This window comes from Dromiciops gliroides, chromosome 1 (assembly GCF_019393635.1).
Source record: "Dromiciops gliroides isolate mDroGli1 chromosome 1, mDroGli1.pri, whole genome shotgun sequence".
Classification (NCBI taxonomy): domain Eukaryota; kingdom Metazoa; phylum Chordata; class Mammalia; order Microbiotheria; family Microbiotheriidae; genus Dromiciops; species Dromiciops gliroides.
The window spans coordinates 699,975,884-699,991,821 of NC_057861.1; the positions used below are offsets into that span (position 1 = coordinate 699,975,884).

General features: G+C 41.1%; 1 protein-coding gene across 1 annotated transcript in view; it reads right to left on the reverse strand.

The window, feature by feature from the left end:
• Window positions 1-11,109, reverse strand: part of LOC122753737 (pre-mRNA-splicing factor ISY1 homolog) — a 30,209-nt gene extending 19,100 nt beyond the window's left edge. Inside the window, 4 exon segments of the mRNA XM_044001386.1 lie at window positions 4,393-4,507; window positions 4,509-4,637; window positions 4,639-4,724; window positions 11,074-11,109. Of these exon segments, the coding sequence (XP_043857321.1) occupies window positions 4,393-4,507; window positions 4,509-4,637; window positions 4,639-4,724; window positions 11,074-11,109 (366 nt within the window).
• Window positions 11,110-15,938: the final 4,829 nt, after the last annotated feature.

The following is a 15,938-nucleotide window of genomic DNA, read 5'->3' on the forward strand; positions in this document are numbered from 1 at the left end:
GGGCAAGTCACTTAACCCCAATTGCCTCACCAAAAAACAAACAAAAAAACCCACCAAAAAAAAAAAAAAAGAATTATTACAAAATAGAAGAGTAGAATGGTATTCATGGGGCAGCTAGGTGGCGCAGTGGATAAAAGCACCGGCCCTGGAGTCAGGAGTACCTGAGTTCAAGTCCAGCCTCAGACACTTAACCCCAATTGCCTCACTTAAAAAAAAAAAAAAGAATGATATTCAAGTAATTTGTAATTTAATACTGTACTCTATTCCTCAAACAGAAGATTTCCAGATGGGCATCACGGTACCATAGAGAATGAACATACAGACCTGCCCAGTGGTGGCAACAGCGGAATAAGCTGCTGAGTGGGGCATTCAAGGTTTTTTTGCCTCTTGGATCTTTTGCTTTGCCTTTGTAAATCTTCCCTGCTACCACCTCTAGTTCACTTTCCTACTGAAGTTTTGGTCAATACCACAAAGTTTAGTATTTAAATTTAACTCTACAGGTTTTGTGTTTTTTAAATTTTGTTTCCCCAATAAAACTGTAAACTCCTTGAGGAAAAGAGTCATTCAGTAAGCTTGATTATGCATATAGTTAAGAGGATGCTTTTTTCTATTTCAATGATGAGGTAGGAAAAAGAGAAAATCAATTTTTGTCAAATGAATTTTAAAAATCTTAATTTTTAAAATCATGTGTTAAAATTTTATATATATACACACACACACACACCTACCTACCTACCTATCTGTTATTTGTTTATGTCTTGGATACCAAACCCTTATTAGAGAAGTCTGATACAAAGATTTTTTTTTCCCCATTTGACTGTTTCCCCGTCTTATCTTAGGCATATCAATTTTGTCTGTGTAAAATCGTTCAAGTTTCATGTAATCAAACTTATCTCTTTTACCTTTTTTAATTGCCTCTATCCCTGGTTTGGTTAAGAGTATATCTCATACCAGGGTAGCTAGGTGGCACAGTGGATAAAAGCACCAGCCCTGGATTCAGGAGGACCTGAGCTCAAATCCAGCCTTAGACCCTTGACACTAGCTGTGTGACCCTGGACAAGTCACTTAACCCCAACTGCCTCACCAAAAAGAAATAAGAAAAAAAAAAAAAAGAGTATATCTCCTACCCAAGACTGCAAGAGGTATATGATTTGCTTCTCTTCTAATTTTTTTATAGTATGAACTTTAATATTAGGGTCAAGCATCTATTTAGAATGTATTGTGGAATGTGGCATATGGTGTTGATCTGAACCTTACTCAGTTCATTCCATATCATTCCTGGGAAGACCATCTAACAAAATAGGTGCCCTCCATTTTCTTCCCTCTTTACTCTCTTCTTCTTAACTCTCTACAGTCTGGTTTCCAACCACATCATTCAAATAAAACTGCTTCTTCCAAAGTTACTAGTGATCTTTTAATTACCAAATCTAATGGCCTTTTCTCAATCCTCATCCTTCTTGACCTCTCTTCAGCCTCTGACACTGTTAGTCACCCTCTTCTCTTTCAAACTCTATTCTCTCTAGGCTTTTAGGACACCACTCTAGTCTGTTTCTCCATCTACCCATATGACCAATTCCTTCTCAACCTCCTTTGCTGGATCTTCATCCAGATGATGCCCATTAACTATGGGTGTCTTCTAAGACTCTATCCTGGGCTGCCTTTTGTTCCCCTCTATACTATTTCACTTGGTATCATCAGCTTCCATGGATTCAGTGATCATTTTTATGCTGCTGAATGGCAAATCAATTTATCCAGCTCTCTGCTGACCTCTAGTTTCTCATCTCCCACTACCTGTTGGATATCTCAAATTGGGTATTCTATAGACATATTAAACTCAACATGCACAAAATGGAATTCGTTATCCTTCTCTCACACTCTTCCCCTTCCATACTTCCCTGTTACTGTTGAGGGTACCACCATCCTCTCAGACCCCAAGACTGGCAACTTAGGTATCAGTTGTGACTCTTCATTTTCTTATACCCCAGATCCAATAATGCCAGGTCCAGTCAATTCTACTTTTGTAATATCTCCCACATCTCTAATATACAGACCCATTCTCTCCTCTGACACTGCCACCATCTTCATGTAGGCCCTCTTCATATCACACCTAGACTACCACTTAGCCTGCCTGCCACAAGTCTCCCCCCACTCATGTCCATACTCCACTTAGCTGTCAAACTGATCTTTCTAAAACATAGATCTGACCACGTCACCTTCCCTCCAAATCAATAAATCCCAGTGTCTCGCCCTACCATCTCCAGAATCAAATGTAAAATTCTATTTAGTATTCAAAGCCCTTTCAAACCTGCTTCTCCTCCTCCCCCAGACCCAACTCATCTTCCTAGTCTTTTTACACCTTACTCAACCCCCACATATTCTGCAATCCAGAGACACTGGTTTCTTTGCTCTTCCTCAAACAAAGCTCCCCATCTCCCAACTCTGGACATTTTCATGCCTGGAATTCTCTTTCTCATCCCTGTCTCTGGGCAAGACCCAGCCAAAATGCTACTTTCAGAACATGCCTTTCCAGGTTCCCCTTAATGGTTGTGCCATCTTTCTGATGATTATCTCCAAGTACCTTGTATATATCTTGTTTGTGCATAACTGTTTGCTTAATGTTTCCTCCATTAGGCTGTGAATTCCTAAAGTGAGGGGAGCCTTTTTTTTTGGGGGGGGGGCTTTCTTTGTATCGCCAGCACTTATTCCAGTGCCTGGTCCATTAATAAATGTACATTTTAACTTTAAAATACTTTTAAGTTAACATTTTTAAAATACTTTAAAAACAATAAACGTTTGCTGACTGAACGACAAAAAATTTTGGAGTATCCAGTAAGATGCAGTGGAGAGAATGCTGGATTTGGAATTAGAGGATTTGGGTTCAAGTCCTGGTTCTCTTACCACCTGTGTGAACTTGAGCACATCCTTTAATCTCTCTAGGCTTCAGTTTCCTCATTTTATAAAAGGGGGGGGGGGCAGCTAGGTGGCGCAGTGGATAGAGCACCGGCCCTGGATTCAGGAGGACCTGAGTTCAAATACGACCTCAGACACTTAACACTTACTAGCTTGTGTGACCCTGGGCAAGTCACTTAACCCCCAGTTGCCTTGCTTTTATTTTATTTTATTTTTTTTTTGGTGAGGCAACTGGGGGTTAAGTGACTTGCCCAGGGTCACACAAGCTAGTAAGTGTTAAGTGTCTGAGGTCGTATTTGAACTCAGGTCCTCCTGACTCCAGGGCCGGTGCTCTATCCACTGCGCCATTTAGCTGCCCCTGCCTTGCTTTAAAAAAAAAAAAAAGGAGGGGGTTGGATGAGATGAACTCTGAGGTCCCTTCAAACTCTAAATCTGTGACCCTACTTCTGATCAACCCCAGTAGACTGTAAGCTCCTACTTGGCTCCTCTCTCTTTTTACACATTCCCTAGGCTGCAACGTTATCAATAAATATTTGCTGAATGAATTAACTATAGTTGTACACAGCAGACCAACCACTAATGCTGTACACAGTAGCGACCAAGGAGGATACGGCTTCAAGGTACATTAAAAAACAAAAGAGGGGGCAGCTGGGTAACACAGTGGATAAGCACTGGCCCTGGATTCAGGAGGATCTGAGTTCAAATCTGGCCTCAGACACTTGACACTAGCTGTGTGACCTAACTCTCATTGACCCACAAAAACAAAAAAAAAAGAAAACGAAAGACTGTAAAGACTCATAATTTGGACAGTTTACAAAGCATTTCTGTTCACAATAATCCCCTGGGTCAGGGAGTATTAGCTGGGATTCAAATTCACTTCTTCAGACTCCAAACGCAGGGGCTCTGAGACCACTTACATTATGTGTAAACAGGCTCTCCGATCCCCAAAGCAACACTGATGGGTTAAATACAAATTCGATTCAGCAAAGGGTTACTTTGGCTGAAAGCACAGATTGGAGCATAATTGGCTTCTGCCCAGGTTCTTGACCGAATAATAGAACGGACTGTCCACAGGAAGATTCAGGGGAATAAGAGAGAGCTCCCCCCGCCCTTTTCTCACACCCAGCAGACCATGCAGGTGCCTTTTAAAGTCCATTTAACTGAAAAGGAAACTAAGGCTCAGAGAGGGGGAAGGGGCAGAACTTAAAGATGACAGGGCAGGAACAGAACTAACGCAGATTCTGACACGAGGTAGGCGTTTGATAAGTGCCTGTGGACTGCTGTCCCAAACATTAATCCATCAACATTTATTAAGCGCCTACTGAGTACCAGCGCAGGAGAGAAGTGACAGTCTCTGCCCTCAGGGAGCTTACAATCCATAGATTTTCCTGGGATGCTTTTTCTTATTGTCAGAGACCTTTCCACACGTACCCCAAGGGGGTTCGTGCCCTCAAGCCCCCGTGCTCCGTCCCCCTCACTTACCATGGTGCCTGCGCTTCCCCTGGGGCCGCCTCGGGCCCCAGCACTTCGACTCCACCGGAAGCTGAGGCTCCTCCAAACCTTCGCCTCCCACCCGAGCCAGGGAAAGGTTGCTATGCCCAATTGCCAGGTTGACCCGGAAGGAATGAAAGGAAGAACAGGAATTGAAAGGAGAATTGAAGAGAGAACGGAAGCTTGGAATAAGGCGCGTGCGCACTAAGAACACCCGGCCTCCGAGGAGCACTACACTTGCGCAACTCTTCTGCTATGGCGGAGGGTAGGGCGGAAGGGAGCACATGTTTTCCGGACTTCGTTGGCGCCTGCGCAGTAAAAAACTACGCAGGGCCAAAGTGTGTCTTAGGAGAGCCGACGCTCTTGCGTAGCCTAACAGGTGATGTCAGAGAGGAATGGCGGGGCGGGGCGCGGTGAGGTTTCCACAGCCGTTTTTCTGTGCTCAGTCCCAATTCCCTCATAACCTGGACAGAATCTTATCTTGGCCAATTAAATCAATTGATTCAGTTTGATAAACGTGGTTTGAGTGCCCACTGTGTGTAAGGACTCTGTACTAGATTAAAAAGGCTGTCCTCCCTTGCCCTCAGCTCATATTCTGGAGGCAGCGACGTACAAGCATTAGCTCTGGAGTCCTCTGGGACGTGAGTTCAAATCATACCTCTTATTAAGATTTATGCCGTGTGTGAATTTTGGAAAGACTTCCTTTTCGTGCCTCAGTTTCCTCATGAGTAATGAGTGAAGCAGTTGGACCTAGATGTTCACTGAGGTCTCTTTTTTTTGTTTTGTTTTAGTGAGGCAATTGGGGTTAAGTGACTTGCCCAGGGTCACACAGCTAGTAAGTGTTAAGTGTGTGAGGCCGGATTTGAACTCAGGTACTCCTGACTCCAGGGCCGGTGCTCTATCCACTGCGCCACCTAGCTGCCCCACTGAGGTCTCTTTTATCTTGAAAACTATGATCCTATAGGGACAAAAAGTTCCTTAAAGAAAAAAGGTGGCCCCTTTTCTAGGAGTCATTGGGCAATAGTTAAAGTTGCTTTTTGGTAGGTCACCTGCCCCCAGCTGGTCAAGTTATATTTTATACATGACACTTAGTTCAGCTCTCTTCCACCCTGACAGGCTTAGGGCTAACAGTTAAAACTGGAAGGGCCCTTTTCAGTGACCAGTTTCATTTTACAGATAAGGAAACCAAGGCTCAAGTTAAGCGACCTGTGGGCACAGAATCAAAATTTCAATTTAGGTACTGACTCTGAATCCAGTGTCCTTTCCAGTGTACTGCATATAATTATAATAAAATATCAAAAATAATTATTTAAGCTCAAAAATAATGATACATAGAAACTGAACCAAATGAACAGAACTAAGATGTGGTCCTCTTACAAACAGAGCATTAAGGCAAGGATGCAAAAGACGAGTATTGTATGGAGTAGCTGTTCCCTAAGTTTCCAGATGTTGGTTAGTGATGAGGCTCTAGTAGGGAGATTTGGGAGTCAGAAAATATAAGTTCTTTTGGTAGCTTTGGTATTTATCATCTTTGTGATTCTACAAGTTTTCTTATTTCTTTGGATCTGTTTCTTCATCTGCAAATGGAAAGATTGGAGTGGATAGTCCGTAATCACAGAATCTCTTCTTTGGAAGGGACCTGAATAAGAATCCACTCTACAACATAGATGATGTTGGTAAGTAAAGAATTTGGATGAATAGATGCTCTGAGATCATTACCATGAACCTTGCTGAAGAAAAAAAATATTTCCTCCTGGAGGAAGGAAATGTCACCTAAAGGGATGTCATCACCTGTATGAATATTTAACATAGGAAGATGTTAAAACTCAAGATTTTCCTTGGATTGATTCCATTTCAAAGCAGATGAAGTAGTTGTTTATAGGCAAATGGATAAACCACAGCAAATCAGGTAAGCAAAACTGAGTCAGAATACAACCAGCACATTTGTACCTTTTGTGCAGTACTCATTGTAACCATATAATGAATGCAATAATGATGACGGTATCAAGCAACTTAATCCTGAGAAGGGTAAATTCTAATCCTGTGACAACAGCCTCTTGTAGAATTGGACAGTATGAAAGTCTCTTAAGAACATTCATTTTAAAAAAAAAGAACTTTCATGTTGTCTTCTCCTACATCCATTTTGTGATCTTTTCATGAAGAGAAAAAGTTATCATTAGCATGATGACAAATGTAGTCTTCAGATTCAATCAGAAGCAAACTGCTGAATGTTTCTGTAAGGTGAAACAGAGATGGAATCATGGCATTTCCCAGGTTCCTTAGAAGCAATGGGGAAGATTGCAAGGAAGCAGATTTCATAAGACCATAGATTTTAGAACTGGAAAGTACTTCAGAGGTCATCTAGTCCAAACTTATTTTAAAGATGGGGAAGCTGAAGTCCAGAAAACACCTTCTCCAAGATTACACAGCTAATTAGGGTCATTGTAAAAAAAAAATAGAACTGTGGTCTCCTGACTTTCAACAGAGCACTATACCATGCAGACTGCACAATCTCCATTTTGTGAAATTTGGGGCATCTAGGTGGTACATTGAGTAGAGCCCTGGCCCCTAAAGTTGGGAGCACCTGAATTCAAATCTCACCTTGGACACTTACTAGCTGGGTGACCCTGGGTAAGTCACTTAATCCAATCACCTTAAAAAAAAAAATCTGAGGCCATCTCCATTTGTCCTAATGTATATCTTGTCACTGGATCCAGATGGCTCTAGAGGAGGAGTGAAGCTGGCAACTATGCCAACCCTTCCAGGTTTCTCTGAAATCTGCCTGCTCATCATTATTACAGCACAATAGTATTCCATTACATCATATACCACAACTTGTTCAGCCATTCCCAATTGACGGGGCATTCCCTCAACTTCCAATTCTTACCACCAGAGAAAGAGCAGCTATAAATCTTTTAGTACATGTGGGTCCTTTTCCCTTATTTATGACTCTTTGGGGAAAAGACCTAATAGTGCTATTGCTGGGTCAGAGGGTATGCACAGCTTTATAGCCCTTTGGCCATACTTCCAAATTGCTCTACCAGAATTGTTGGATCAGCAGAACATTCTCTTGAGAAAGAAATCAAGTTAAGCAAAACAAACCAATATGTTGGTCTTGACTAAAAATTTTTCCACACCTATAGTCTTCTATTTTCTAACAAAAAGGAGGTGTCCTTCATGTTTGGGATTCTGAAGTCATCATCATCAGAGTTCTAATGATTTTCATTGATTTCTTTTATATCACTATTATGTAGATTGTTCTGGTTTTGCCTCATTATGCATTTCATACGAGTCTTTCCAGGCTTCTTTAATTTTTTGTTTTCAGTATTTCTTGCAATAATGTCCTACTTTATTCATAAACCACAATTTATTCAGTTAGTCTTCAATTAATGGGCACAAAAAATACTAATATTCTGGTATATATGCCATTCCCTCCCCACCCAAACCCTCTCCCTCCCATCATTGACTTTCTTTTTTTTTTTTTGGTAAGGCATTTGGGGTTAAGTGACTTGCCCAGGGTCACACAGCTAGGAAGTGTCAAGTGTCTGAGGCCAGATTTGAACTCAGGTACTCCTGAATCCAAGGCTGTTGCTTTATCTACTATGCCACCTAGCTGACCCCCTATATTTCTTCTTTTGGAAAAATTATTTACATCCTTGGCCATTTATCTATTGGGGAATGGGTCTTATTCTTCTATACATAACTATCATTTTTCTATAATCTTGGATCAGACCTGTCAGAGATATTTGCTGTGAAGATTTTTGCCAACTACATTGCTTCTTGTTCTAGTTGCACTGATTAGCTTGTACAAAGTAATTTTTTTACTTATGTCCTTATGAAACCATCTATTTTATGTCTTATGATTACCTCTATTCCTTGTTTAGTTAAGAATTCTTCGCTTAGCAACATTTTCTACAAGGTATTTCCTTTAAAAAAAATTTTCTTTGGCAAGGTACTTCCTTTTTTAAAAATGTTAGGAGTGGGGGCAGCTAGGTGGCTGCAGTGGATAGAGCACCAGCCCTGGCAGGACCTGAGTTCAATTTGAGCTCAGACACTTGACACTTACCAGCTGTGTGACTGGTCAAAAAAAAAGTTAGGAAACTGAGGCAAACTTGTGTAAGTGACTTGCCCAGGGTCATACAGCTAATAAATGTTTGAGGCCAGATTGAATGAAGATGAGACTTCCTAACTTCATGCTGGGCACCACATAGCTGCCCAAACAAATGTATACAGACAAAACTATATTCAGGGTAAATTGGAAATAATTAACAGAGAGAAGGCAATAAAATTAAGAGGGGATTTGAAAAGGCTTCCTGTAGAAGATGGTATTTTATTTAGATTTAAAGGAAGCAAGAAGGCAGAGTTGACGAAGAAGTGTTCCAAGCATCGGAGATAGCCAAAGTATGTAGCACAGCAAGAAGGATTGTGTGATACACCTATAATACACAATAATATAATGGAGAATGCAAATAAGGTCATTATTGTACAAAACGTGCAAAATAATGTAAGGCCTAAGGGGGACAGTTGGAGACTATTCCATGTTTTAAGAATGGTAGAGAACAGGCTTGAGATTGTAGACAGAATCCCATAGTCAGGGAAAGGGATTTCAAAATTCAAGATTTTAGAGATGAACCACTTCATTGGGGGGGGGGGCAATGGAGGTTAAGTGACTTGCCCTAGGGTCACACAGCAGTAAGTGTCAAGTGTCTGAGGCCGGATTTGAACTCAGGTACTCCTGAATCAGGGCCGGTGCGTTAGCTACTGTGCCACCTAGCTGCCCCCAAATGGACCACTTCAAAAGCAGAACATCATGCCCCCAAGCTGGGTACTCTCTAGTATTACCTTTCATTTTCGTGTGTTGTCTCCCCCATTAGAGTGTAAGCTCTTTGAGAGCAGGGACTGTCTTTTCTTTTAGTTGTATCCCTGGTACATAGCACAGCGCCTGGCACATAGTTGTTGTTTGTCCTTTGTTCTCCAAGAGGACCATGACATCGGTCGTGACTTGCAGTTGAAATGATTTAAGGTAGGGGGTGCTGTGCAAAATCAACAAACACTCCTATCTCCAGAGCCATTGGGTACAGTGGCAAGATATATATATATCAAGACAACTGGAGATGGCCCTGGATGTTTTTTTAAGGCAATTGGGGTTGTGATTTGCCCAGGGTCACACAGCTAGTGGCTGAAGTGAGATTTGAACTCAGGTCCTCCTGATTCCAGGGCCGGTACTCTTATTCACTTTGCCACCTGGCACGTAGTAGGTGCTTAATAAATGTTTATTGTACTTTCAAGTAGAAGGGCTAAAGCATGACTGAGGCCAAATAGTGATAATGACTTGAGATGTCAGGTCAGAGCCACCACTAGGAATATTTGCAATAAAGGTAAATGCTACCAAACATACCTAGGTCATGTGGAAAGAAACTGTGTAGAGTTCATCCAAGGTCAGTATCCAGTAGCTTCCTATTTTAAAAAGGTATCCTTAACTAAACTCTGGTATTTTTACACTGCTCAAGGACTGCAAGTGTTCTCTGAATTCAGCACCCCATGACAAAGAGTCTGTGGTAAAAATGATTTGTGGTCATTCACCCCACCCTTAGTCCGGCTCTAGTCAGGGTACTAAGAAGGGCTCATCAGTGTTCAAATTTTCAAATATGATGGTAGGTGGAAGATTGAGTTCCTATGAAGCACGTCAGTAGTTATCCCACTTACAAGGGCAAAATAATAAGCAAAGTGGGCAGCTAGGTGGCGCAGTGGATAGAGCACCGCCCCTGGATTCAGGAAGTACCTGAGTTCAAATCGACCTCAGACACTTAACACTTCTTACTAGCTGTGTGACCCTGGGCAAGTCACCTTAACCCCCATTGCCCTACCAAAAAAATAATAATAATAAGCAAAGTATATGTAACACTTACATGAATCACCCTCGAAATTCAGCCACTGCTAGGACAAGAACACTTAGAAAATAATAGTGCAGGGTCATATGGCCATAACGTGTCACAGTTGAGGTAAAAACCCAGGATTTTCTGCCTCCAAGCCAGCTCTTTAGAGTAATGCTACTACAGGTTTAATTTTTTTTCAGTATTAACTCCTTGTATTAACATTATTCCCCATTAATAGACAGTAAATTCAATACCTAGTCCAGAGGGTGAGAAAATCCCCAATATAAGCTAGTTATATGTATGTATATTGCTACAAAAAATAATCATTTTTCTACCAATTTCACCATGTGAGGAATGAGAAACAATGTTACTTATGGCAAAACCCTACAAAAGTTAAAGCATACTTGACTGTTGTAGCATAGGATTTATATTCAGTAATCAGTAAATGCCCACCCACATTGCCTATTCAAAGTATACAAATTTATATACTAGATTCAGTTCATAGGCAATCAATTCATTAAGAAATTATCCATGGGGCAGCTAGGTGGGCGAAGTGGATAAAGCTCCAGCCCCAGATTCAGGAGGTACCTGAGTTCAAATCCAGCCTCAGACACTTGACACTGCTGTGTGACCCCTGGGCAAGTCACATTACCCCCCATTGCCCCGCAAAAAAAAAAAAAAAAAAGAAAAAAATTATCCTTCTGCACTACCTATTCAAGGTATACATACCATGCTTACAATACCTTGTCTAGTTTTCTAGGCACCACAGTTAGGAATACGATATTAAGTGGCCTACCTGGAGAGAAAGCAAGCAGGATGTTTTGGGGGCCATGATGACATTGTAACTGGAAGTTTATTTTGTCTAGGGAATAAAGAGATTTGGGGAAGCCAGGATAGCTGTGTTCAAGTATTTTAAGGGATGTCATTTGGAAGAGGGATTGACAATTGTTCTATTTGGCCCCAGAGAGTAGGACAAGGCACACACAACAGGCCTTTTCAGGCTTGATGTCACGAAATCTCCCTAATTCTTAACGCCCCAAGAGTTGAATGGTTTGACTGAAGAAGTGGTCAATTCCCACTCTTTGGAGTTTTCAGGCAGGGATGTACAAGAACTTATATTGTGGGAATTCCCTTTGTGAACAGGATGGACTAAATGGTCCTGAGGTCTTTTTCAATTTGCAAACTCTGTGATTGATGGAATAACTCTACAAAGCTGCCTGCCTATATATATGTCTTAGTCTGGGAAGTTTTTTTCTAAGTGTACTACCCTGGGCAGCTAGATGGCACAGTGGTAAAGCACCAGCCCTGTATTCAGGAGAACCCAAGTTCAAATCCGGCCTCAGACACTTGACACTTACTAGCTGTGTGACCCTGGGCAAGTCACTTAACCCCCATTGCCCTGCAAAAAAAAAAAAAACAAAACCTAAAAATAAAAAATAAAACTAAATGTACTACCCTGGCAGAGCCTGAAATTCAAGGGTAAGCCATGTAAGTATCCAATATGGCTGGAGATTAAAATTGTTCTTCTCTTTCCAAGAGAGACTGGAGAGCCCAGGCAAGAGATGGTGGTATGGGATAGCAAGGCTTCCTCCTCTCATCTTCCCTCCAGAGGCTAGAAATGTGGACACATGTTTTTAGGTCTTTATGTAGGGAGGAAGCAAAGACAAATAATGCACAGTGCCATCCCCCTCAGAACCCTTAAAAGTAGGTGAGACAGGGGCAGCTCGGTGGTGCAGTGGATAGAGCACCAGCCCTGGATTCAGGAAGACACCAAGTTCAAATCCAGCCTCAGACCTTGACACTAGCTGTGTGGCCCTGAGCAAGTCACTTAACCTTCAATTGCATCACCAAAAAAAAAAAAACAAGAGACAAAGCATGTATATTAATATAATTATAGGCAGTATTCTGATACGAGTCTTGAGAGAGATGTAGCAGGGCATTTCTAGTTGGGGACAATCACGAAGGCTTCAGGCGGTATAACATGGGACATATAGTTTCAGCTTTTGTCAGATAAAGGAAAAAGGCAAGATAATTCATATTTAGGTTAAAAACTCACTCTTGTGTGGGAAAATGCAAGTTGGGTTGGAAATTAGATGAGATAAAGTTGAAGCGGCTAAGGCCAAATCATGGAGGCTCTTGAGTGCCAGAGTGAGGTGTTTCAATTCTCTTTTCTGGGTGGTGGGAAAGGATGAAAGGGTTTTGAACTGGGCAGTGACATAATCAGAACAGTATTTTCAGAAGTAATCTGACAGTACAGCCAGAATGGACCAGAGAAGGGGGTGAGCAGCTGCAGATACGGCTGGGTAGGAAGCTGTTGAGATGGTTCACCAGGCAGATCAACACACTTGGTAAATACCAAGATAGGCTGTTCTAGGGGCAGCTAGGTGGCTCAGTGAATAGAGCACCGGCCCTGGAGTCAGGAGTACCTGAGTTCAAATCCAGTCTCAGACACTGAACACTTACTAGCTGTGTGACCCTAGGCAAGTCACTTAACCCCAATTGCCTCACTTAAAAAAAAAAATAGGCTGTTCTTCACCTAAGGTTCTATTTGTTCAGTTGTTTCAGTCCTGACCCCATTCAGGGTTTTCTTGGCAAAGTCACTGGAATGGTCTATCTTTTCCTTCTCCGGCTCATTTTTACAGATGAGGAAACTGAGGTAAACACGGTGAAATGACTTGCCCAAGGTCAGACAGCATCTCAGATCAGATTTTAACTCCGGTCTTCTTGACAGCCTCCCAGCACTGTGTCACCTAGCTACCCTAAGGGTTCTACTATTTACAATCAAATATTATAGTGATACTTGGCTGCTTTATATGCAAGGCTGCTGTATAAGAGATTGGTCTTGAGAACGGAAAAAAAAAATGCCCACATTATGAAAGTGTTATAATGGTAACACTAACTGCTATTATCTCCTAGGTCATGCATTAAAAAATACAGCCTCACACAACAGAGGCAGTTTCTAATGTCTCACACATTGATGTTAAATAGGAAGGCTGGCAGGTTCTCAAGGCGAACTGTGAATATAAGCAAGTTTTTAGGCTCTCTTTCTGAAAACTTTTTCCCCTTTCAAAACCCAGCTCCTGGGGGCAGCTAGGTGGTGCAGTGGATAAAAGCACTGGCCCAGGGATTCAGGACCACCCGAGTTCAAATCTGGCCTCACTTGACACTTACTAGCTGTGTAACCTGGGCAAGTCACTTAAACCCTCATTGCCCAGCAAAAAAAAAAGGAAAAAAAAGTATGCCATACAAAGGGGGCTTCTTTCTCCAGTCAGACATTGTTCCCTCTAAATAGGAAATGAACTTAATAGTCACACATACTTGTATTTGACTGATACACCCATCATGTAATGAGCTATGTGAACCAAGAATTTTATTTTAGGGCATTTTATCTCATCTATTTATGAAAAGCTTAGCTCCAGTAAAGGCAAATAGGGGATATATTTGCCGGGAAGACCAAAATCAGATAGTTTTGATTTACACAAAATCAATTATGGCTCAATGTAAGGGAAAAACATTCTAACAATTTAGAGCTAGCCAAGATGCAATGGGTTGCCTCCAAAGGCAGAGTTTTGTCTTTGGAGATCATCAGGAAGAATCTACCTGGCATTTGGGATCTTGTAGGACTAAAGATCATGGGAGGGCTTATTTACTTTTTTTGGTAAAGGAAAAGCCTGAAGTTAAACACAAAGAGCACTGGTTTTAGAGCCAGTGTTCTATTTCCTGTACTCCTTGTGTTATTTGGGTTCATATCACAGAACCACTCAGGCAATATGTCACCTATAAAATAAGGGTATTGCTCTATATGACCTTTGAGCCTCCTTCAAGCTCTAAACCTATGAAGGACCCAAATCACAAAGTTCAAAAGAGGGACAAAGAACTTAGAATCCTAGAAATTTGTACCATTTCTACACTTACTGGAATCCAATCTTCCTAGCCCTCTTCCTCCATTTTTCAGAGTAAAAGGGAGCATGTTTGGATTTCTCATGGAACATGTTTTTCTAGGACCTGAAACATATTATGCATTTATACAGCTTTTCCTAGGCAGTGCTCTACCAAACACATGTGCCCTCCCCTTCTCCCATCAAACATGTTTTCTAGCATTACATTTAGTTAGTATTAATGGTTTTTGTAGTTTTAACATCCTGGAGTGGACTTAATTTCTCACTCTGGCAATGAAATTTTCCAAAAAAGGATTTATATTGGAATACATCCTGTTCAAAATAAGAAAGGGATTACTAGAATGGCCAAGTATGTTGATGTCCTTGAGGACACAAAGTAAAAAACTCCCTCAAGGAGTTTGTATTTCAGTGGGGGAGTAAAATAGTATGTACCAGATAAAAACTTACATGATAAAGGTACCAGCAGCCTGGGAAAGGAGAAAGGGCCTCCTGTAGTTGACGTTTGAGCAGTCTTGAAGGAAACCAGAGATTGTAAGAAGTGGGGGCAAATTTGAGTGTTCCAGATATTGAACAACCAGCACGGTGGCACCCACTGTGCATAAAGGGGAACAATGTCCAAAGAGCCAAGTGGTGGTTTTCATTACCAGAGGATTTTGTATTTCATCCTTAATCTAAAAGACAGGCACTGGAATTTATTGAATAACCTAATGACTGAAAGTCACTTAGTAGCAACAAGAAAATTTGGGGGGGAAGGATGTGTTGTGTTTTATGTTGCATTTTAAATGCCTGCAGGGCATAAATATGAAATGTACATGAAACAGTTGACATTTGAGTAAAATTGAGGACTATGGTTGGAAACAAGTCATCTGTATAAAGATAACTGAGCCCATATTAAACGAGATCGTTAGAGAGGGGTCAGATCAGAGATTGAGGGGAACTCCTAGAATTGGGGGGTGTGACATGGATAAAAATGATGCAGCAAAGGAGACCTAGAGGCAGGTAAAAGAACCAAGAGAGATGAAATGGCAGAGTATCCGAATGGAAATAGTCAACCCATTCAAATATTTCACAAAGGTCACAGGATGAAGAGTAAAAAAATTAGATTTGGAACAAAGATATCGCTACAATTTGAGAGATGTTTTCAAATGAGATCAGAAGCATAAGTACAGTTTAGAAGAGACAAATACGATAAGTTATTCAAATTTAGTGGAGGATATGGCAATAGCAAGTAGAGCTTGAAGGATTTATTCAGGGTAGAAGCTAGTCTTCATATATAATAACTGGAAAGGCAGGTGAGTTTGAAAGTGGTGGGAGAAGGAAAGTGGTAGAGAATGAGAGGGGATTAACAGGGTTCCTAGGATTAAATGGGGAAAAAAAATTAATCATGAACTTTTCATAATACTGTAGGAAAAAAAATTCGAACTTAGGTTTTATTCAATCATTTGTGAGTATTTTGCAAACTTTTCAAACTAAATGTATTTTCTTCCAAAGTTATCCTTAATTAGCAGATTCTACACCAAATCTCTTATGGTCTAAACTTAAATTCTGAGAAGTTTTAAAGTTCTAATTTTGTTTGGCAAGTAACATTTTTTCATTGATATCACTCCGAAAAATGTTTTCTCATCACTGTGCTAGGATCCTTGGAGTCCAGTGGGATTGTTTGTTGCAAAGGGTTTGAGAATCCACAATACACCAAGCATTGTCACTTTTATCTTTATTTCCAACAAAATATGTGGGTGACCAGTATAAGCAGCCAAAGACA